The sequence below is a fragment of the Penicillium verrucosum genome, assembly GCF_028828655.1.
Source record: "Penicillium verrucosum strain IBT 35672 chromosome Unknown utg000002l_segment0_segment0, whole genome shotgun sequence".
Classification (NCBI taxonomy): domain Eukaryota; kingdom Fungi; phylum Ascomycota; class Eurotiomycetes; order Eurotiales; family Aspergillaceae; genus Penicillium; species Penicillium verrucosum.
The window spans coordinates 1,455,761-1,477,758 of record NW_026643211.1 but is presented as its reverse complement, the minus strand read 5'-3'; the positions used below and the strand labels follow the sequence as shown (position 1 = coordinate 1,477,758).

The following is a 21,998-nucleotide window of genomic DNA, read 5'->3' as shown; positions in this document are numbered from 1 at the left end:
TTTTGTCCCCTTCCTAGCTCCGTGCTATTTCCGCACTAGTTAACTAACGTCCCCCTCTCAAGTAGAGGATCTTTTCTTTGAGGATCCTCGATACCCCGACTCCTTCCGCTTTCCCTTTGATCGAGACATACAGTCAATATGTCGGTACAAAACATCCACCTCCAGCCGCGCATGGTCAAGAAGGGCCCTTTCTCGGTCGAAGCGCCCGGATATGAGCGCGTCTCCGGTGAGACAATCCCTCGTCGACACCCAAAGGCCAAGGACGGTCTTATTACGACACTCGAAGATGTCTCTACCACCTACGAGAATATGCGCCGGTCAGCTCGTGTCTTCGGCAACTCCAAAGCTGTCGGTAGCCGCCGGCTAATCAAGACCCATGTGGAGAACAAGAAGGTCAAGAAGATCGTGGATGGTGTTGAGCAGGAGGTTGACAAGAAGTGGACCTATTTTGAAATGAGTGGTTATACCTACAAGACCTTCCTCGAATATGAGAAGCTCTGTCTAGAGCTTGGTAGCGGTCTCCGCAAGCTAGGCTTCGAGAAGGACAGCAGAATTCACCTCTACGGTGCGACGAGGTAAGTGATACATTGCGCCTGCAAGGAAATCCGGGGCAGGATGACTGACTTGATCCTCCTTGATAGCGCACACTGGCTGGCCATGTCACACGGTTGGTTTACCCTTATTTTCCCGACGCGCGAACAAGCGCACTAACCTACTATTACAGGCGCTGCCTCCCAGTCCGTGACCATTGTGACCGCATATGATACCCTAGGCGAGGAAGGCCTAAAGCACTCTATCAACCAAACTGGCAGCACTGCCATCTTCCTCGACCCCGGCCTGCTGCCGTCGCTCATTAGCATCCTCCGGAGCGTGCCTTCCATCAAGCACATTATCTACAACACCGACATGGAAATGGATCAGAAGCTTCTTGATCAGTTACACAGCGAGTTTATCCACCTCAACGTGCAGAGCATCGAGGACTTGCGCAAGCAGGGCGAGGAGAACCTCGTGGAGCCGGTTCCCCCCAAGCCGGAGGACCTGTGCTGCATCATGTACACATCGGGCACAACAGGCCCACCGAAGGGTGTGCCATTGACCCATGCCAACGTGATCGCTGCTAGTAAGCCGAAAAGAGCTCCCGGAACCACTGTCTATTAAACTAATGTCTCGTAATAGCTGCTGGTGTCCACACCGTCGTCGGTCCCTGTATCAACCACACGGACTCCCTCCTGACCTACCTTCCCCAATCTCACATTCTAGAATTCATGTTCGAGAACCTGTGCTTGTTCTGGGGTGGTACCATGGGATACGGTAACCCCCGAACATTGTCCGATGCCTCTATGCGCAACTGCCTGGGCGACATCAAGGAGTTCAAGCCCACCGTTTTGGTCGGTGTTCCGGCCGTGTGGGAATCAGTGAAAAAGGGTGTCTTGGCCAACCTAAACAAGGCTAGCTTCGTGGTCAAGGGTATGTTCTGGGGTGCCATGTCGGCCAAGAGTTTCCTCATGAGCACCGGCTTCCCCGGTGGGAACCTGGGCGCCTCGGTTTTGGACGCTGTTGTCTTCAAAAAGCTAAAGGAGGCAACCGGAGGCAGACTCCGTGTTGTCATGAACGGTGGTGGCCCTGTCTCCAAGGACACCCAGAAGTTCTTGTCAATGGCTATCGCCCCCATGATTAGCGGCTACGGTCTAACCGAGACCTCTGCCATGGGTGCTCTGAACGACCCCTTAGCTTGGAACCCCGAAGCCCTGGGTGAGATTCCTGCCTCGATCGAGGTCAAGCTCGTTGACTTCCCCGATGCTGGATATCTGACCTCGAACACCCCCCTCGGGGTGAGATTTTCATCCGTGGTGGCAGTGTGACCTCAGGCTACTACGATAATGAGGAGGAGACTAAGGCTGCGATCACTGAGGATGGCTGGTTTATGACCGGTGACATTGGCGAGTTCGATCGCAATGGCCATCTGAATATCATTGACCGCAAGAAGAATCTGGTCAAGACCCTGAACGGTGAATACATCGCTCTGGAGAAGCTCGAGTCTGTCTACCGCTCGTCTCCCGTGGTTGGAAACATCTGTGTCTACGCCGCCGAGGACCAGGACAAGCCCGTCGCAATCATTGTTCCCGCCGAGCCAGCATTAAAGAAGCTTGCCCACGAGAACGGCATCAAGGGTGACACACTCGAGAGCCTCGTTCACGACGAAAAGCTCAACAAGATCGTCTTGCAGCAGCTGCAATCCGCCGGCCGTGCTGGTGGCTTGAGGGGCATTGAGATTATCAACGGTGTTGTGTTATCTGACGACGAGTGGACCCCGCAAAACGTAAGTGATTCTCGAGCTATCTGGATTATGAATTTTACTAACAAGACATCAGGGTTTCATGACCGCTGCGCAAAAACTCCAGCGCAAGAAGATCCTCACCCGCTACGAGTCCGAAATTAGCAAGGCCTACGGCAAGAAGTAATGAAAAGTGTGTCGAACTGCTTCACTTGGATTTTCAGCCTTCACCCTTGTTTCTTTTTTTTCTTCTTCAATTTTCTTTTCTCTGCTGTATTTGCTTGCGTGTATTTGCTTGCGCTTTTTGAGACCCTCTCTGTTATTTCTACTTTTTCAAATCTATGTTTACATGTCCCACGACTCTTCATCCTTTTCCATTTCTGCCACAATGTAGACGATATAGTAATCAATGTGGACATGAACTGATCGACCTCGCGACGGATTTGTTTTCTATCATAATCAACTTAGCTTCATCTTATTTCACAGAGAGCGTTTTTGATTGGCCATGGACCCCTTTTCTGGCACCGTTTAAAGGATACTTTTTGGTCCAAGAATGGCCCTTGGCCCCTTAGTATGCACTCCGACTAAAAGACAAAGATATTAGAATAACCGGCGTCTTAAGATGGTTCAAGCATGTAGTATAACTATCCAAGGATATCTCCAATGACTGCTTTATCCACCCATCTACCAGCAGACCTGTCATACACACAGAAGTACAAGTACAACATGCATATAACTACCTAACTAATTAGTTAGGGATATGAAAGAAGCTACGTTTGAACCGTTAGATCTGCTAAGACGCTGTATAGTGCGAGTACAGGATCAAAAGTAACGACACAATGTAGACATTGAATAGCGAAATTGCTTGTTGTGTGGCAGCCAGGCCGTGGCCTTTGCCATCAATTTGCTTTGCTTCAATCATCACAACATGACAAGCTAGGTGATCTGTCTCACCAAAATAAAGGCTGTAATCGGCCTTACCTATATAAAGATGTGGCTCGTCTTTGTATATGACAGGTCCCCAACTCACAGTTGTTTCATGCGTCAGCGTGATAGTAGGTCCGTCTACTAGCATGTTTTGTGTAGCTAGTGCTTGATAAACTGTGCTTATCAACGTGTCGAGTTTATATCTCAGCCTGGTTTCTGTGCTCTTAGCTCGTTTAATAAGACTTTCGAAAGTATTGATGTTACGCACTGATTATATGGAGTTAATAGAAATCCAAGGTATAACGAGTGACTTCACTTACAAAATCTTTCCGGGAGGTTGATCTCAATCTTTGGAAATTGTCAAAGCGGATAACGGTAGACTGATTTCTTCAGTCCAAAAACGCGGGTGGTTTCATCAAGGCTCATCTGTGAGGGGTTTAGGTGTGGTATATGAAGACCATTCATATGCGTACGAAGACCCCGAAGGTCCACTCCGAGGGACCCTCCTAGGTCCATTTGGGTCCTATACTTTTGCTCTGCATGGTGCAAGACGTGACATAGTAAATCAAGTAAAAAGGTAGGCTATTCTATCATAATAACCCTAATCTCCTTGAAGAAACCAAGAGGTAGTATGCCTAGGAGTTTTATCGTATATAACAATCGGATCTTACTCCCTTCTTAGACGGAAGAAGCCTTCTAACATAGTACGTATAATATTGGATTCACTATATAGGTATAGGGACTTCTAAAGTGAATTGAATCTGAATTGAATCTGAAGTGAATTTGAACTGAATCTGAATTGAATCTGAATTTGATCTGAATTTGATCTGAATTGTGTTAGTACTTGAGTCTTTTCTTTCCCATTAACCCAACCACTCTCCTCTCACTTCTTCCCAGACATTCTTTTCTAGCCATTACATCCTTCTTCACCCGCACATCGAGCAACCGCCACAATTTACATCCCCTCACCCAGCAACCGTCCGCTCCACAGCAGAAGAATCACGACCGAAGTGCCCGAAATGCCCCCAAACCAGCCGGCCAATGTCCCGTCAGATATCCACAAATGGAAAGCAACAGCCCGGAGAAAAGGGATGAACTCGAAGATCAGCGTCCACACCAGAGGCCCATTCAAGTCAGGCTCTAAGGTGGTCGAAGAAGAATTTCTCCTCCTGAAAACTATCTGGCCCACGGTGCTGCCAAACGACAAATGGCAGGTTCATACGCAGCTGGGACTAGAGACTCAATTTAGCAAAGCCACTGAGCACCTGGAGGGTATCCAAGCGTTCAATGACTACTTAGTAGCAATTCGAAACAGAACACCGCCAAAGGATAGTGCATTAGGGATTTTCTCGTGCATTTGGCTACACATTCTACGGTTCATTGCGCCTTGTCAAAGTCATCATGAAGTAACCTCCCTATACTTTCCAAATTCATAAAGGAAATCTTTAAATCTACCATCTATAATTCCCATCGTACTCTCCTATCTCAATATGGCCGAACTACAGATGCAAAATGGCAACTACGAGCTTGGTCTCAGTGGCAGCTTCCTCCAAGATCTTCCCTCTTCGATCAAACGATATACATACCGCGGGGAGTCAGACTTCTTTGACATCTTGAAAACCGAACCCGCTCGTTTCGAAGCCTCCCCCCACGCAAGCGAATTCCTCCTCTTTCATGCAAGCAAAGAGACCATCGATACCCTCCTCGAAAATGACTACGCTTCTCCCGTCGCGAGATACATCATTTCATTTGACACCAACGAACAACTTTTCTTGGTCAGGATACCGTCAACTCCACACGGTGGGGTGGCCTACGCTGTAAACACTATGATGATGAGGGTCACAGACCCGATGGGGTTGTCCGATTCCCTCAGAGGATGTGTATATGTAGAGGCCAGAGAAGCGTCCCGCGGAAAAGAGGCAAACTTTGGATGGAGAGTCAGACCAAGAAGGACCGCTCGTGGGATATCTCGTTCACCATCCGTTACTATCGAAGTAGCATACTTGGGAAATGACGCCAAACTAAACTCCGATGTGCGCTTCTGGCTCAATCCTGACGATGGAAAAGCAAACGTATGTTTGACACTTCAGATTGGTCGGTACCAGCCAGAAATCCAGATTGAGAAGTGGGAGAACAAGAACAACCGCATTCATCGCTCCCAAGTCATCTGGATTACCAAGCGTGGAAACCAGATAAACATTAGTCACCATCCTCTTATCATCTCGTTTGAAAGTCTAGTCTGTCGCCCACCATCCTGTCCACGGGAGGAAGATTTGAAATTCTCACAGAAACAGCTGGAGGAGCTCGCGGAGTTCATTTGGGATCTCCAATTCTGGTGATCTACCCTAGTACAGACCGACGAGGGAAATAATCCTAGATTGAGATTAGTTTTTCTATCTGATCACTGATTACACACTTACATTTTCATTACCTTGTACTAGACTACTACGGTAGACACGCATGACTGATATGCCCAATAGATTTGGAAGACAGCTGGATAGTATGCAGGGGACTGCTAGCCTCAGGTACCAAAATAATCCCGTGACCGAAAGTGTATGTATCTCCACGTGACTCTCCCCGTCAAAGTAGCAAAGCCAACATTGAAGTCACACATTGCCATTAGTATCTCCCTCCAAGACTACAATACTTCCATTCTCAGTGCAGATGTCTCTCTGGAGGTATGTCACACAGCCTTAAACCGACTAACCCCCGCACACACCCCAACACTCGGACCACAAAAGAAAGAAAGAAACTAACAAGCTTCACAGCTCCTACCGCGGCCTCACCCCCAAAACCCGGGCCCTGTTCGGTATCGGCGTCATGGCCTGGGCAGGCATCGGACTCTGGACCACACCTGGGGTAGAAAACGCTTTGGGCATGCAACCCTCAAAGGAAGAGCAGGAAGCGCTGGATCGGAAGTTGGCGGTGCGCGTCTCGCGTATCGGCGGTGAGGAAGGAGAGACATCGGACACCCGTGCAAACTGAACAATTGAGGCGACGACAGACGACGCGCGAGAACGGAACTCCAGTGCTCATGTGATCGATCCATGAGCTGGTGATGGCGATAGCTACGGGGTGTGGTTTGTGGTCGGCTGTGCATTATCTACGGGAGTCATGGGTGCAGTTTTACGGAACCATGGGGTTGAACGCGACTGGTCAGAAAAGGGCGCAGAGGGAAGGCAGTCTATTGCAGACTGCCGACTGCCGGGCTGGTGTGGAAGGAAGTCTTTCCCTAGATACGGATATCTTGTTGAGTCTACCTTCCCCCGAAATCTCAATTGCAATATTGTGATTGCGATGCATTGCTGCATTGCTGCAATTGCCTGCGCCCGTGCCCGTGCCCGATGTCTAAACATTTAACTGCCTACCTACATACTGCACTTGTCTACGGAGTATCCATCTCAACGCATCGGGACTCCGGGATTCAAAAGAGGACCCGGTTTGTCGGAGCCGGAAAGTCACTTACTATGTATGTACCTCTGGAAAGCGGTCATAGCGAAGCACCCTGCCACTGTTTGTCTTGATTTCGCGCGTCCCGCCAAGCCAGAAGAAAGAAAGAAAACCACCCAAGCAAACAAGCAGTGGTCAATGGCCAGTGGCTGACGCCCCCATGTACATCTGCGAGACTTAATTTGCGTGTGCACGTCCCCATCGGAAAGACCACAGGGAATGGCCTGATAATACGTACCTTACCCTGTCATTTCCCACGCTCACGCCCACGCCAGTCCGTGCAGCTGCAACGACCCTGGCTCCAACCGCTCTGTTCGCAGCGCAGGGAAGCATCGGGCTGCTGCAGTCAGCGATCGTCTCTCCCCACCTAGCCTCACCTGGTGCGGACGTTTCCCCCCTCAATTTCCTGTCTGGGGCATTGGTTGGAGATTCATGTGGCTCGGAAGAATTGCTGCGGCTGAGAGGGTGGATCGTTGCTTAGCCTGGTCTGGATCGTGACATGTTGGTTGTTATCTCGATAGTCCAATTAGAAGTCGATTTTAATTTCCGACATTTCGTTTTTGTCCGAATGGGAAAGTGATGCGAGGGGTAGTTGGTCTGGTTGGGATTGGGGGTTGTTAGTGATTCTTTGTTTCAATGTTTCAATGTTGGGATGTCCTGTTTTGGGATGTTTTGATCATGGGGTCGTATTATAGGGAGATATTTGGAATATGTGTGTCTAGGATAGCTTATACTGTAGTCATGCTCAACATCTCGAATATTTGAATTAGTCCCTGATGTTGCATTGGCTATAATACATCATATTGGATGCTAGAAGTTATATATTCTGCCAAGGCAATGTGAAACAATCTTACCAAAGCACTTTATATCATAACGCTCTTGAAGCAAGAAGACTTCAGATGGGCACACGAGCGGCGCTAGAAGCGTTTTTTTTTTGGAGATTTATGATATCACTTACAGTGTAGCACGAGGGACCCCTTTACCTTGAAAGATATCTTGTGCATCCCAAAGATCGACACTCATCAATTGGGGTAATCGGGGATTTGATCCATATGAACTTTTCCTCATGCCAATCTCGATGATTACGTCTACATACTCCTATTCTCTCCATAGTTAGATACCATAAATGAGATCATGTTCGTAAAAAAACGATATTAGTTTAAAATATTACCTCGCACAAGATCTATAGACCGGTCATGGGTTTTTATTCCGGGTGAGACAAGCCTAGCACCATACTCGGAGGCCGTTGGGGTGGAACACGGAGATAGAGACCATCCTCCCTGGATGGCTGATAGTACTGCAAGCAAGGCCCGTGGTAGACAGTTGGGCTGATCCATATCTCGATCGGGAATGAATGATCAGGTGCATTAGAACATAGCCAACTATACATAGGTGCTAGCTTCCTAGCACGTAATGCGTCCAAGACAGTGGCGAGGATTGGTAGTGGAGCAGACATCTCACGGACTAGGTCATTCGGTCTGCGGTAGCAAAGAAATAAGAAATAGATCGGATCGCGGAGGTGTTCATGCAGATGTCAATGCCCACGTGACTTGGGCAACAGAGACAGATATCGCGCTCGGGATGATTGGGCTAAATATAAAGTCTTAAGAACACATAGTATCTTGGCTTGATGGCAGATAGGGTTGATTATCGTCGTACTGACAACCCGGGGTCCATTGCTCCAGGCTTGTACCTTGCTATAACACCTCCAAGAATAGTCTCGTTTCTATGTAAGCCTAATCTTTAAAATGCGCTTCCCGGGATTCACTGGCACGCTTTTATTATTAGCCAGCAATTTCTGCATTGAGTATTTTATGGCTGGCAAACTATCTTTCCCAATCTTGTGTGGAGATATCTGAGACTCTCAGCCAGCCCCAGCAATGTGTATTCTTTACAGAATTACAAGAAGGGCAGATTGAGGGTAAAAGAGTGACACCGAACGCCAAACAAGGACTTTACAGAGCTCAGTACTCGGTGAGATGAGGCTTGGTAGATGAGATACGCAAGGAAAGGACTTATATGCACTATACGTAGGGAGTTGTCGAGGGCGCAGCGGAAGCGGCAGGGGCCGCAAGGATCATTCGATATTTGAATTGAAAACCGTTGAAAAGGATCAAACCGAGAGTGTCATATTCTATATTTGATATCCAAGTAGATTGTAGATTAACGTAGGAGCAGAAGGCAGAAGGCAACAGGACAGTAATGCAACCTGCTTGACCGCAATAGCAAGTACGGCGGTCAGGCCATAACTAGCACGTCATTGCTGCTGTAATGACATGAGTCATGAAGTAGAGATATTTAAGTCAAGATGATTAAGATGATGAACATGATGAACCTGATTAATCTGATCAATCTAATTAATCTTAGCGTAAAAGAGTAGATGATTAGGGTACATATACTTTAAAGTGTAAATACCAATAAAGTATCAGTATATCAAAATGTCCAGCATGACCATGGACCAGAGTAGGAGAGTTCATTCAAGATATCAAATAAGAAATAAGAAACCCCAAGCGCCTAAGATTGTCCTTTTGCCTGACTTCCCTTGTACGACGTGCAGAAGTACCTATCCAACCGGTTATGAGTAAACCAATGATATTGAACTTACCCCAAGTATCTGAGCGTTCGTTTTCGTTTTTCTCAGTAAAACTAAGTAAACAAAGTACTAAGTAAAAATACAACATGGTTTTATATATTTACAACTATTTCCTTCCGGTGGTAAAACACGGTACTATGTATATACCAACAACCAACGAAGTTAGACTTGAAATGGGTTCAGATTAAAGTCCAAAAAATAAAATAATAGACAAATAAAATAAATGTGACTTCTAATAATAAAACCCTTTTTCTAATCCTGAACATACTCCGTATATCTCTCAAACCACTTACCACATATGGACGCTACTACCCCGGTCGATCACAGGGGATGTTATTGACAGGGATCAGAGTGTTTAAAACATCGGAATATGCCGAGGTGCAGGGAGGCTTGGATGATACGAGGATCTCTTATTTAAAAAATATTAAAAATATAATTTAACCTGACACACGAGCTAGATTTCATTGGAGACATGAAGACATTGAATCAACAACACATCTATTTGACTCTTTACCAAAGCATAGGATCAAATTGATGGTCACACCAAAGCCTGTTTTGTTTCACCTGATATCCTTAGATTGGGAATATCTGTTGAATTTTGTTAAATCTTTTATCATAGCTAAAAAACAGGGCTGAGCTGACATGTACATTGATGTACATGGTAATGAAGCATCACCTGCACTGTTGTCGATCAGGATCTGCATCTAACGATTTCTTACATTTAATACTTTAATACATATGATATATTAGTATATTTAGTATATTTAGTATAACTATTTAATATATTTAATATATTCATGGTATAAAAGCATGACCAACTTAAAAATTCATTTATATTACTTTACTTTACTTTACTTGTTTTATAAGGCAATCTCTGCTGCCTAGCAGGAAAACAACCTTGGACAATATCCAAGACTATAAACCCTACAAACTGCTGCTCATCACTCTAATTGGTTCTACTCTTTTGATCCATTCTGCATCTTACCGTTCTCTCTCTCTCTCTATCTGCACGGAGTACTTCATACAAAGTACACAATACGGAAATAGTACCCACCTTACTTCGTTTGATTTCAAGACCGCGGAGCCTCCCCAAAAAGCAAAAGAGAATTCTGAATGAAGTAAAAAAAAAAAAAAAAAAAAACCAAATCCCAGTAAAATCAAGTAATCCACACTAAGCCCTTTAATCTTGCATAGACTTTCAATAAACTCAACCCAATCATTCCCGCAGTCGGGCAACCCATGTCCGCTTACTTCTGGGACGTTCATGTAGTCATCAGACACGAAAAGTGTGAGTCCTAGAAGCAAATTACCGGTCCTTGCTTCATGTTTTTAATTGGATAGCAAAAGAGAGAGAAAATAAGTAGAAGTCAAACAAAAGATTTTTTTTTTTTTTAAAAAAAAAAAAGAAACAAGGCAAAGGCCGCATAAGTCCATATCCATTGAAAACAGGACTGGGAACCCTGCAATAGATGAGGACTAGGACTAGGACCGCAGCAAATAACGGTTCCTGGCTATCGAACAGAGCAAATCGGGGAGTTTCGAATGTTGGACTGGGTACTCCGTGTGCAGGTGGATTTTGCTTTTTGATTGTGTTGTTGGTATACTATATTTGGTTTCATTATGATATGGGCTTTTTATCAATACTTAGTAGACAATCATGTCAATGTCAATTTAGCTATGATTATCAAGATACTATGATCTCAAGTCCAGATCTTAATTCAATCGGTTCTATTCGATAGGATATTCTGTGATTTGCTTCTGAGGACGCTCTTTAATGGCATTCTGTATGCTTCTCTTTTTCAAAGAAACGAGATACAATATCTCGAGTAAAAATTCCGAATTGACTCAAAAGGGATAAAAGAATAGATCACAATGAAATAAATCAAGGCCACCAAGTCCAACTAGCAATCATATGATAAAATAAAATAGAAAAAATAAGTAAAAATAAAACAACGAATAGAAATGGCCTCATGATCCCCCCCACGCCGTCCTGCACCAGTGCTAAACCCCCTTCCCATTTGATCATAGCAAAAAAAAAAAAAAAAAAAAAGAATAAAAAAAGATAAAACACGAAAAGAAACATAATTCAGATAAACCAAGACACAAAAATCAAATGAAAAGGCACAGCCTAAGTGCATAGACTATGCGAATTCTGAATAGGATCGTAACGGCTATAAGTTGTTGAGTAAACGGGGTCGTATCCACCATTACTAGACTGGCGGTGTTGGTGGCCAGGAACCCCTGTATAGGTATTATCCTGATAGGGATCTGATTTGAGGTAAAGGTCGGACTTGATGGTATCCATGGGATCCATGGTATCAATCATTGAGTACTCGAACCCAGAAGAAGAAGAGGAGGAGATGAGAGGACTGTCGCTGAGGGGGAATGATCTGCGACATTCATTTTGCGATGATCGGATCTGCCGTAAGAAAGACCACTTCGATGAGATGCGTCGTACATGAGCATGTGTGAACGACCCGTTTGGCCCAGCCCGTGAGGAAGAACACCGCAGGTGTTGTCTCCACCAGCCCCATCCGGGCCCATACTGCCAGTACTGCCACGGCGTCCGTCCTTGTAGTGACCGGGTGAACGTCCGCGGACGACCAGGGGGTGGGAGTGGCGTCGGGCGATCTGTACCCACTCGGTTTCACCGGGAACTGAGCTAGCAACCTCAGCGTACAGTTCAACGACCAGATTATAATATTGTTGCTGAGCGCGGCGCTTGCCGTTGTTGGCAGTCGCTTTCTGGAATTGGATGCGTTCGAATACGTGGGAAGTTGGGGGCTGGCACGGCTGAGGTGTCCCGGCGAAGGAAGGGTTGTAGTCCATAGATTGCGAGCCAAGGGGGAATCCGGAAAGACTTCCATTAACTGACGAGGTTGCTGTGAATGAAGGTGGCGGTGCAGGCTGAAGAACGACACGACCTGGTTTGCGTTCGGATTGCTTGTCTCGCTTTGGGGTGTGTTGAACAAGTTCTCGGGTTTCTCCATATTGCCCGTTCACAATAGCTGAAATCGCCATTGAAAATCCACGGATTGGTTCAAGGGTCTGGTCAGGATAGCGGATGTATAGGGGAGCAGTGGGAGGCCAAGGATGAAGACCGAAGCCGCAGGTCACTGCAAAGTAATTGCGGCGATAGCAAGTCCACTTGCCCTCAGCTGGAAAGGGCCCTCGACCCATTTTTGCTTGGACGTCTGGTTTCACTGTCTGATATTGGCCACCAAACTCTGCCACAACTGTATGAAGAACTGTCGTGTCGTCAAAGGGCGGAGCCTCAACCTGGGGTTGTGAGCGTGGTGAGGACTCCACTATCGGTTGCTGATACATAGTATTCTGAGATCGATCCATCCCGCTATCTAAAGCGCGAGGAGTGCCAGGATATCCATGGCTACGGGAGAGATCGTTCATTCCTCCCAAGGGTATGCCGATATTTCCGATTCCGCGCTGTAAAGCGTACGAACCGTAGGAATTATTGCGTCCCATGAGTGCTGGAATGGAGTTCAAGGCATGTCCTGAACTTTGCATATTGGATGGCATGCCGGTCGGCGGTTGACTAGATGGGCAAAGATCAGTACTCATGAACCTCATCCAACTTTATAGTAGAGCGAAAGCTTACAGCGCTGGCACCCGTTGATAGTCTGCCATTCTATCAAAGGGATGCTGAAGCCGAGAGAGATGAGGGAAGAGGGGACCAGATGTGGGCGAAAATGAGTCTTTTACAACACCACAATTTTCATCAGTCAAAAGGAAGATTTCTTCGGGGAGTATGAAGTATGAGAAAGAGGGGGACTTACCGGGACAAGAGTCTGGTGGAGTCATTGCAAGAGCACTCGAACCCGAATATCTAAAGTAAGGAATTGGCTTTAGTCAAAGCTCATAGGGAATCCACGTGCGATCGCCTGGAATTAAAACAGTCCAGAAGATATGGTATGAGTCCGGGCGCAGCACGAAAAACCATGATGCGTTAAAAGAAAAGAAAATGAGAGACAATCGAAACGGGGGGCGAAAAGAGGCAAGGACCCTCAACGGCACGAGCTCAGATAAAAAGGACAAAACATCGGAAGAAAGACATGCAGGCAGCAGATTGGTATGGAAGGTACAGAAATAGGCTGGCCTGAAGTTCAAGCTGCCCGGACCCGGAGGAAGTGCAGCGACAAGGGGGTCGAGAGGCTGACCGAGTGGAGCGCAAGGGCAAGTCCGGATTGAAAGATTGAAAGAATAGAAAAGAATAGCAAAAAAAAAAAAAAATTAACTTACTGTAAATCCTGCATCACAGGCTGCTGTGCGTGGTACCTCACGCCGTTGGTGTCAGGCATAGAGACAAGACCTCCGACTCGTTGGCTGTTGTCGTCTTCGTCCGTTCCAAACCCGGTCACATGGGAGCTCATATAGTCACCCTCCGAAGTAACAGGATCATTCAATGAGAATACCTCCGAGAGAAGTGCTGGGGAATTCATAGGTTAGATAGAGACAGGGAAGATATATGTACCAAAACAAGAAATTGGAATGAAAAGGTAAAAAAAGAAAAAGAAAACAAATGCCAATAGAAAAATAATGTTGAATCAACCGCATGACGGAATGAACAGGGAATGAGAAAAGAGAAGCGTACAGGGATTCATCCTGAGTGTTGCTGATTCCAGGTGCCTCGACGACCCTAAGGTTTTTTTTTTATATTCTTTTTCTCTTTTGGTTATTCGATGTAACACCGGGCGAGACGCCAAAGCTGTCTAGGCCTTGAGTTCTTGGGGTGGCAATAAACTTGATGTCTAGAATAGCAGCAAAGGTTAGGTAAGGTCAATGAAGAACTCTCTGCATAGTCAAATTCCCTCACAGTACTCGATTGATACCTTTAGTGTCCGGAATCACTGAAAAGGGTTGTGTACTTTGAAGCCTATGAGGATCACAGGAAACAGAATCAACACAGCTCTTAGTCTTGGATATGAACCAAAACACAATTCACACAGTAAGAAAGTAGTTCGGGGAAAGGCAAGTGATAAAGCTTGGAGTGAAGGAAAAAGAGTGAAGAAGTATAAATGAAGATAGGAAAGGTCTTCAGGGTTATAAAGATGAGCGTGAAGAGTAATACATATGTAGGATTCTCAGTAAAACGGTGCGTAAAGCAGTGCCCTTTTGGACAAGGCGTTGACAAGAAGAAGTAGATGAATGTCCGAGCCAAAGGAGTGCGTCACCGATTTATAGACATGACTTCCTAATTGGGTAATCTCACATCAACTTAAGTCATGGGTGCAAAAGTACAAGGAGTGTTTAAATAGATCGGGCCAGAATCTATGTTCTTTGCAAACCCACGATCTAAGATGATATGGAGGGGGGAGGGGGAGGGGAGGTGCGTATGAAGAAAGAAGATTGGGGAGAAAAGAATTAACCAAAAAAATCAATCAAAAGGCCCAAAAATCACAGAAAATAACAGAAAATAACAATCATACAAATCGCAGCAATCACAGTTAACGGAGGGGCAAAGTGAAAAAAAAAAAAAAAAAGTAAATAAAAAGAAATAAAAAACCAAAGTAAATCTCAAAAATATCAATAAAATAAAATAAAATAAAAAAGGAGATCTCCAGAAGGGGAAAAGAAAAAAGACAACTGATGTAATCTAGTGTGACAACCCTAGAGGTTGAGCAAATAAAAAGCTCTTGTCCCTTAAGTATCTTGCAGGTATTGCAGAAAGAAAGAATGCTTCCAATTCTGCAACCCTAGCTTGGTATTTAAGAAAGAAGCATGGTCAAATCATAGTAGATCTTAAAGGAATCATTTCTTTTGACAGGTTGCAGGAAGTAGATCGGTGGCTTACCTGATAAATAGAGGATATGTGTGAGGTGTTAAGAACAGATGTGGTGTGTAGTGTATGTAGTGCACGTAGTGCACGTAGTGTACAGTAGACGTATACAATTGAATCTTTATGGTCCTCGGAAATAAAGAGAGAGAAAAAAAGGTTGCAATTGAGACCTTCTACAAAATGAATGATTCCGGTCTACATTATTGTTTAAAGCCGTTCTCGGGATTGTTACTCTTTGAAGGATCATTAGTCTACCCTAGTAAGGCTCCCACGGGGAGGGGGCTCACCAGTGATGGACTAGCCGATAGGCGATCAGAACCACGAGTTGGGATCTGCCAGGGACAGTGAAATACGTTGTATTCGGCAAGGCTCCAATGGGTGGCAGTGTGTTTGCTTGCATAGGGGTCCAACCATAATCGGCGAAAGAGATCCGGATTATCATGATCATTTTCTGTGTATACCCTCTGGGTATAGTCAGTCTTCTTGAGGAAGAAAAAGAAAAAAAGAAAAAAGAAAAAAGTAAAGTAAAAATTATATATTTTCTTTTTCTTATTCTCAATGATTTGTGTTTGGAAGTTCTGAATTTGGAATTTTGGTTGTCCGGGTCAAGCGCGAATAGTCTAGTGTATCTCCATAGTAAAAGAGAGTAGCATCAAATCACCGGCCCCATATAGTTTGATTGTTCAAGGAGGATGGCATTGGTCAGAACACCCTATGTTGCGTGCTAGAAGGACCCGATGCCCGTTGCACGGACCGTGGTGGGTAAGGGCACCGTACGTACACGTTGTATGTGTTTTCCATTAGTTACAGAGAATTCTCGATGCGATCAGATGTCCTAGTGCGAATACCCGACAGACGGGTCACTGCAGGAGAACGAAATAAGATGAAACTAGAAAGGATACAGGAGATGATCGACCCTCCCAGGATATGTACCTACAATATATACAGACCCATGATGGAGGTGGTTGATGTATCAGACTGGGGGGCGAAGACCACAGACCAATGACAAAAAGGGTGAATTAAATATGAAAAGTGACCAAATCGGGTAGACAATCTTTACTGAATTCCATAATGTTTTTGGTGGTCCATCACAGTAGTTCCCAAGTTCATTTTCTAGTTTGATTCTTTAAGCCGTAGGAGGCTCGAGGCACGAGCAGCAGTTCTTGCATGAAGAAAGTGGCGGATCGTGCGATCGACAAGTTCCATTCAGCATGTTGCATGGTCCATGTTGGCGGTGTGAACACCGACAGAACCGACCCGACCCGACGGAGCAATAAAAATAGCATGTTCGAGACGATGCACTCAACTAGATCCACCACACTCCGAAAGAGAACCAACAGAGCTTTTGGTAAGCCCGAATTTTCTTCTGGTGCCAAACTGTAATGGTGTCTTAACTGCAGATGGGGGAGAGAGGGAGGGGGGGCTCTCTCCACCACTCGAGAGGTTAAAGCAGCCTAGCGGGGTAGACAATGATTGCGGTCCGTACCCGGGAACCTTTTCCAGAACCGTAGCGGCACTAGTCCCACCGTTCCGTCCCAAGAAAATATCAAGGGGAGGTCGGGGGGGGGTGGGGAGGTCATGGATTCAAAAAGATCCTAGCCTTTTAGTGGATACTGATCGTGTCGACAGAACCACATTAGTGGCTAGCGCAAGATCGACCATCCCGCAAGAGGCTGGGTGAGATGGCAAGGTGCAGTGAAAAAGCACCCGTAAGCCAATGATTGGCTGGATAAATCGTAGATTCATTTCCCTCAATAGTTATGGCGGGTATGTTGTGCAGCTATTTCCCCCCCACAGGGCCACAAACAACGACCGTGCTCGTACCAAAATCGGTACTAGGTGCAGAATTGATTAACTGTATCAGGGTAAAAAAAAAGTACGATCAATGATACTATCGAATCACAAAATCAAAAAATTAAAGGAGGGTGACGAGCATGTCTAGTAGATGACTTTTCTTTTTCGACTCTCGGGGATCAGCCCCTTCCCGGATGACGGTCATGGGGGTTTTAACACGTGCAGGGGGCGGTGAACTGGTTACAGGAAATTTACAGGCATTAGGGACATGTATCAGATACATGGGGTGGTAATAATCAATTGGTGGATGGACCATGTACAATATACCTTGGTCAGTACACTGGTAATCTCGGAGCCTACTAATAGGGCCGTAGGGTGGAGTACATATATCTTCGAATGTTCACGTTAAATTCAGACCTTCATTTTATATTTAGGAACTATTGGAATCTTGGACCAACTCTAATTGAAATCAAATCATCACAAATCATTTTATCATGCAAACATGCAAACATGCAACTAATAATGCAACTCGAAAAGACGCTATCAGATCTATCTGCCCACTTACCCGTGAACTATCCACATGTCACTTTTCGATATATATCAGTCCTACTTGCTCAGACAGGGATCACATCACTACCGAGGAGATGAGATACAGAAAGAGAAACCAGGGCTCAGAAATTGTCCGATACGTGGGTACATCCAGGGCTCACTGCAGGTACCTCGAACCCAATGCCAATAATAATTTGACTTTTAGGGAAATGCATGAACCCATCTCTGGATTTTATCGACATGGATTAGCCTCAGAACCCTTGACGCTAGAAAACTTTGAAAAATTTGACGTTGCAACTTGTCTCAGCCCAATCCGCCTTAGGGTCTGTTTCGGGCACGTGCCATCTACCGAGTCAGTTTTCCCCATGGTTGGCATCTTCTAAAAAAATAAAAGAAAAACAAAAAAAATATATTTCCCGTGCAACAATTCTTCACTGCAGGTCAATAACAAAGCCCGTGGCCATTGCTATGCCTTCCATTGCTGGTTACATTCGGGTGTTCGATCTTTGAACAGGGGTGTGAAAAGCTACAGCTCGGCCTACTAGGCAACGGTAGACGTTGAGCTATAACTACATCCCGGAGTCGGGATTGCTCACTTAACCATGTTATTGGGGTATTTACGATTTTTACAGAAAATTTAAAAATCAAAAGGAGGAAAAAAAAAAAAAAAAAAAATAGTCATTGGCTGACAACTTAACCTCAGTACAGATCTAGAGTGTCATTCTAGACTGTTTATCCACCTTGTCTTTGCTGCCTCAGCCCCATATGCTCGTTGCTCCAGGATCTGAGGATGCGACACGCCCCGTGGACCCATATGCTCATGTTCAATACCCTAATCCTGGTCGATTGGGTTCTAGAGTTTCAAACCCACGTATGTCGGGGAGAGATATTCCTGGAAAATGACTACCAAGTAAGGAAAGAGTCGGTACATCCTCATATCCGAAGACAAATAGCTTTTTTTTTTTTTTTTTGCTGCCTTTGACTGAGACAAGACAGATTAAAGTTTTACTTTCCCAACGGCGGAGGTCTCCAGGGCTTCTTCCCTTCCATCCCGAGACATCCACCGGCCTTGACCGGGCAAAGAATTGATTTATCTAATTCTACTTAGTAACAATATCTAACTAACTAGTTATCTTGTACCCATCTCAAGACTCATACCACATCGAGCTAACCCATCCATTCAACGGCAATGGTACGATTTCAACCCGAATTTGTGACCCTGCCCTTTCAATCATGGAGATTAAGCAGTTCAGGCCTCTATGGCTCCACAATTCCTGGTATTGGGTCGTCCGGACACAAGGTTCTGTGATGGGTTACTTGTGTATCACTTCTTCCGACATTGGTGGTTACTTTTAGTGAAAGTAGAGATGGGTACTGATAGCCTACTACAATGGGCTAGATGTCTTGCTGTGGGAAATTGGGAAGATCCTTTCACCTTCGACTTCCTTGTCAGCGAATGCAAGAGTTTGCCCCGAGACTGGGATGATCATTGGCGGTTTCCCCACCCTGTGATCCCAAACTTTGATCACCCTGGATCTACAGCCCGCCAGCACAGATCGTATCACGACCACGAAGCTCCCGGGTAAAAAGTTCCATCAACGTGTGAAGTATCTGACCCTGTCGGCATGGATGGAAAGACAAGGCACCCACCAAACAAGGATTGCAATAGAAAGAAGGATGTGTCATTGGCTCGCCGCCCCCCAAAATTCTGGATATAAAGCTTATCAGGCGAGGAAATATGCTTTGGATGGCGTTGGATGCAGACCAGTTGGAGACTCCACTCATCATCCAACAACTCATTCGGCCGTTTTTTTTTGCCTCCCCGCGGCAATTCCTACCAGCCCTTGACAACCATCCTGAGAGTAGCCCAGCCAACCCGAAGCCGTGTCGATGTAGCACGGAGGAACAGCCAAGAAAAAACTTGCTCACCGGCCGAAACGCCCCCCCAGCGAAGAACTGCCCTTCTGGTCGAACTCCTCGAGCCAATGACAAGTTGATTACGTTGTTTGGCGCCGACATTCCATGCAATGCCACTAAGACTTCGGAACGTCACGAACCACCCCTTCACATGTGTTTTGGTTGTGATACTGGAAGCCGCAGTGGCGCAGTGAAATGCTAAATCACAGAGTGGGCTGGTGCGAGTTTCCGAGGGAGCTAGGGCCAATGCTACAGTTGAACATTTCGGCTCTCTCCGTCATTGTCTATGCAGCCCGTCTTGTTTCGAGTAGGGGAGCATTCGGCGAAAGGCCGGACCCGTAGGTAAGCTTTTTACGCCGATTCAAGTCTCTTTCCTAAAGTAAACACCGATGCTACGTTATGCAACCCAATCCCGTTACCGGGAAATTTCGACGACACTTCTGCCGACGAGGCTGGGTCTGGGTTTGACTTGCTGAGATCTAATATCGATCTGTACATTGGTACTTTGGTGATTGACCCTGGGATCTGGCACCCGGGGGCGTAGATAGTACGCAGTAGTATGAAGCTAGGGCACAATAGGAAAAAAGTCCAGGTTGTTTGAGGTGCATTTCCTTCCGATGTCATCTCCACTGTCATGCGAAGATGCAGAAAATTCGATGTGTCAATGCAATCCCTGGAGACTTTAAACAATCGAACAGTCGAGGCCTGCGGCATTTATCTTCCAGATGACAGTTTCGCCGTCAACGGCGTGCAGGATTGTTGTCAGCCGAGTCTGGCACCTGGGCATCAGGATCTGTGCTGGCTAGGAGGATGGAAAGATGTGGAAATTTGCCAAGGCTGGAGTCAGTAGCGAGAGAAAGCTTGCAAGGAGTCGACTGGCTAGCGTGCCTGGGTTAGCATCAACTGTTATCATGAATTGGTGTTAGGAGCTTGAGTCAATTTGAGCTCTTTCCGAGGGAAATTGCGCATTAACAAACTTGTCTAGTGGACGCTGAAACGAAATTCAATCCAAGGATGATCTTCATTTCCATGCTGATTCGCACATCGAATAACAAATGAAACGCTCGTTGGTGAATTGGCTCAGCAGACATGCTGCTTCTACGACGTCGTCAAGCACGGGGTTGGTTTCCCATGGGTGTTCTTGAAATGTTCCATGGTAGCCGTGAAGCAATTATAGAACAGTTGTTTCGAGAAGGACCATGGAAGGATTATCAAAAAAGCAAAGAACAACAGCTACCGTGGATGAGAGTACGACTTGTGAAACTACCAAGAAAACCATGTATGAAGTTCAAAATTTCTCTAACCCATTGCTTTTGTGTAGACTGACGAATGCAAGTAACTGACATGCTGAATGTCTTTTTGGGAATCATCATTATCAACCAGGTCCTACAGTACAAGGAAAAGAGCTTCGGCCCAAAGATAGGCCCGCCTGAGAAGAGGGAAAAGTTCCATTCAAAAAGTCGTAAGAGAGAACCGAGAAAGAAGTTTAAGTAGTGCGCTTGGCGAACTCGACGCGGAGAATAAGGTGGCGGTAACCGACTAGCAGAGAAACAGGTTAGCACTCGAGGAACTTGTAGAAAGAAAACCACCAAACGGAATATTGAAGACATACAGCCATCCACCTTCTCGCAAGCAAGTGCGGCGTCGCCACGATCCGCATAGCTGATGAAAGCAAAGCCCTTGGCTCTCTGCGTTTCCCGATCCCGTGCAAGGAAGACTCTGGTGACACGACCGAAACGCTCGAAGAGATCCCGCAACTCGTTCTCCTCTGCCAATTCGCTGACCTGTTTGCGAAAAAAAAAAAAAGTCAGCAACGAACGAAGATAAACAAGTATGACGCTCGTAGAGCTCGTAGAAAGCAGAATACTGGCAAAACATACGTTTGTAACTCTGAGAGTCGCCAAATCGTCCTTCTCGAAACGACCACCCATCTTCTCGCCGCCACCAGCACCGCCCTTCCGCATGTGAGGAGGAACGTAGCTGGACTTTCCAGCACCAAGACCACCCGCATCGTCCTCTGCCTCGACGCCACCAGCAGCAGCAGTGCCCTCCTCGACGGGGGCCATAGTGTCCTTGAAGGGACAGCGAGCCGTGAAATGCTCTCCACTGCAAATACGACACTTGACCTTCTTGTCCTTCAACTGGTCCTTCATGCTGCCCTTCTCGCCACCCTCCTTCTCAGCCTCCTTAGCGTTGGCCTTCCAGTTGACACTAGGACGGAAGATGATGTTCTCGCCGACGGAGGTGGTGTCGAACGAGGGACCTGCGGCGTGGCCCTTCTCGAGACCGAACTTGTCCCATTTGCGGCGTTCGGCGACCTGGGGGTTGACGTGTTCGCGGACAATAGTGGTCTTAATTCGGCGGGTGACCTTCACTTTCTTGTTGTCATCATTGTAGCGGTAGGAAATGACGGTTTTGGTGCCGTCCTTGTTCGCGATCACTTCTTGCGGCGGGAGCACGGAGGGGTCATCGAAATCTTCGTCGTCAGCCCAGTCGGCGCGGCTGAAAAATAGAGAGATTTGTTAGGCCAGAATTTTTGATAGGACTGAAACTGTGTATACTCACTTCCCGGTTGGAGACATGTTGTAAGTGATGGTGTTATTACGGCTGCTGAATTTCTCGATTTCTTTCAAAGGCGAATCCGTTGTGGATTTAATAATTTGCCGTGGCGCAGCTGTGGCTGGTGGCGGAAATCACGT

General features: G+C 46.1%; 9 protein-coding genes across 9 annotated transcripts; 7 read left to right on the top strand and 2 right to left on the bottom strand.

Annotated features, from left to right (window-relative positions):
* Positions 1-138: 138 nt before the first annotated feature.
* faa4 (long-chain fatty acid-CoA ligase FAA1) lies at positions 139-2,462 on the top strand (the record flags this gene model as incomplete). Its single annotated transcript, XM_057218911.1, has 6 exons — positions 139-575; positions 642-667; positions 725-1,120; positions 1,177-1,832; positions 1,886-2,320; positions 2,373-2,462. 6 exons carry the CDS (start codon positions 139-141, stop codon positions 2,460-2,462), a joined length of 2,040 nt encoding a protein of 679 aa, XP_057073002.1.
* A 1,759-nt stretch (positions 2,463-4,221) lies between these two features.
* Positions 4,222-4,535, top strand: N7516_006190 (uncharacterized protein; the record flags this gene model as incomplete). Its single annotated transcript, XM_057218910.1, is given in 2 exon segments — positions 4,222-4,500; positions 4,518-4,535. The coding sequence occupies 2 exon segments, from the start codon at positions 4,222-4,224 to the stop codon at positions 4,533-4,535; spliced, it is 297 nt and encodes a 98-aa protein (XP_057073001.1).
* Positions 4,536-4,692: 157 nt separating this feature from the next.
* On the top strand, positions 4,693-5,541 carry N7516_006189 (uncharacterized protein; the record flags this gene model as incomplete). The annotated part of the gene is made up of 1 exon (XM_057218909.1): positions 4,693-5,541. One exon carries the CDS (start codon positions 4,693-4,695, stop codon positions 5,539-5,541), a length of 849 nt encoding a protein of 282 aa, XP_057073000.1.
* A 325-nt stretch (positions 5,542-5,866) lies between these two features.
* On the top strand, positions 5,867-6,187 carry N7516_006188 (uncharacterized protein; the record flags this gene model as incomplete). The annotated part of the gene is made up of 2 exons (XM_057218908.1): positions 5,867-5,880; positions 5,971-6,187. The coding sequence occupies 2 exons, from the start codon at positions 5,867-5,869 to the stop codon at positions 6,185-6,187; spliced, it is 231 nt and encodes a 76-aa protein (XP_057072999.1).
* A 5,186-nt stretch (positions 6,188-11,373) lies between these two features.
* Positions 11,374-13,702, bottom strand: N7516_006187 (uncharacterized protein; the record flags this gene model as incomplete). The annotated part of the gene is made up of 5 exons (XM_057218907.1): positions 11,374-11,620; positions 11,704-12,798; positions 12,862-12,958; positions 13,040-13,089; positions 13,503-13,702. The coding sequence occupies 5 exons, from the start codon at positions 13,700-13,702 to the stop codon at positions 11,374-11,376; spliced, it is 1,689 nt and encodes a 562-aa protein (XP_057072998.1).
* A 3,889-nt stretch (positions 13,703-17,591) lies between these two features.
* Positions 17,592-17,927, top strand: N7516_006186 (uncharacterized protein; the record flags this gene model as incomplete). Its single annotated transcript, XM_057218906.1, has 2 exons — positions 17,592-17,750; positions 17,823-17,927. 2 exons carry the CDS (start codon positions 17,592-17,594, stop codon positions 17,925-17,927), a joined length of 264 nt encoding a protein of 87 aa, XP_057072997.1.
* An 822-nt stretch (positions 17,928-18,749) lies between these two features.
* Positions 18,750-18,968, top strand: N7516_006185 (uncharacterized protein; the record flags this gene model as incomplete). Its single annotated transcript, XM_057218905.1, has 1 exon — positions 18,750-18,968. The coding sequence occupies one exon, from the start codon at positions 18,750-18,752 to the stop codon at positions 18,966-18,968; it is 219 nt and encodes a 72-aa protein (XP_057072996.1).
* Positions 18,969-19,545: 577 nt separating this feature from the next.
* N7516_006184 (uncharacterized protein) lies at positions 19,546-20,149 on the top strand (the record flags this gene model as incomplete). Its single annotated transcript, XM_057218904.1, has 2 exons — positions 19,546-19,637; positions 19,948-20,149. The coding sequence occupies 2 exons, from the start codon at positions 19,546-19,548 to the stop codon at positions 20,147-20,149; spliced, it is 294 nt and encodes a 97-aa protein (XP_057072995.1).
* A 636-nt stretch (positions 20,150-20,785) lies between these two features.
* Positions 20,786-21,881, bottom strand: tif35 (translation initiation factor eIF3 core subunit g; the record flags this gene model as incomplete). The annotated part of the gene is made up of 4 exons (XM_057218903.1): positions 20,786-20,838; positions 20,912-21,083; positions 21,180-21,801; positions 21,865-21,881. 4 exons carry the CDS (start codon positions 21,879-21,881, stop codon positions 20,786-20,788), a joined length of 864 nt encoding a protein of 287 aa, XP_057072994.1.
* Positions 21,882-21,998: the final 117 nt, after the last annotated feature.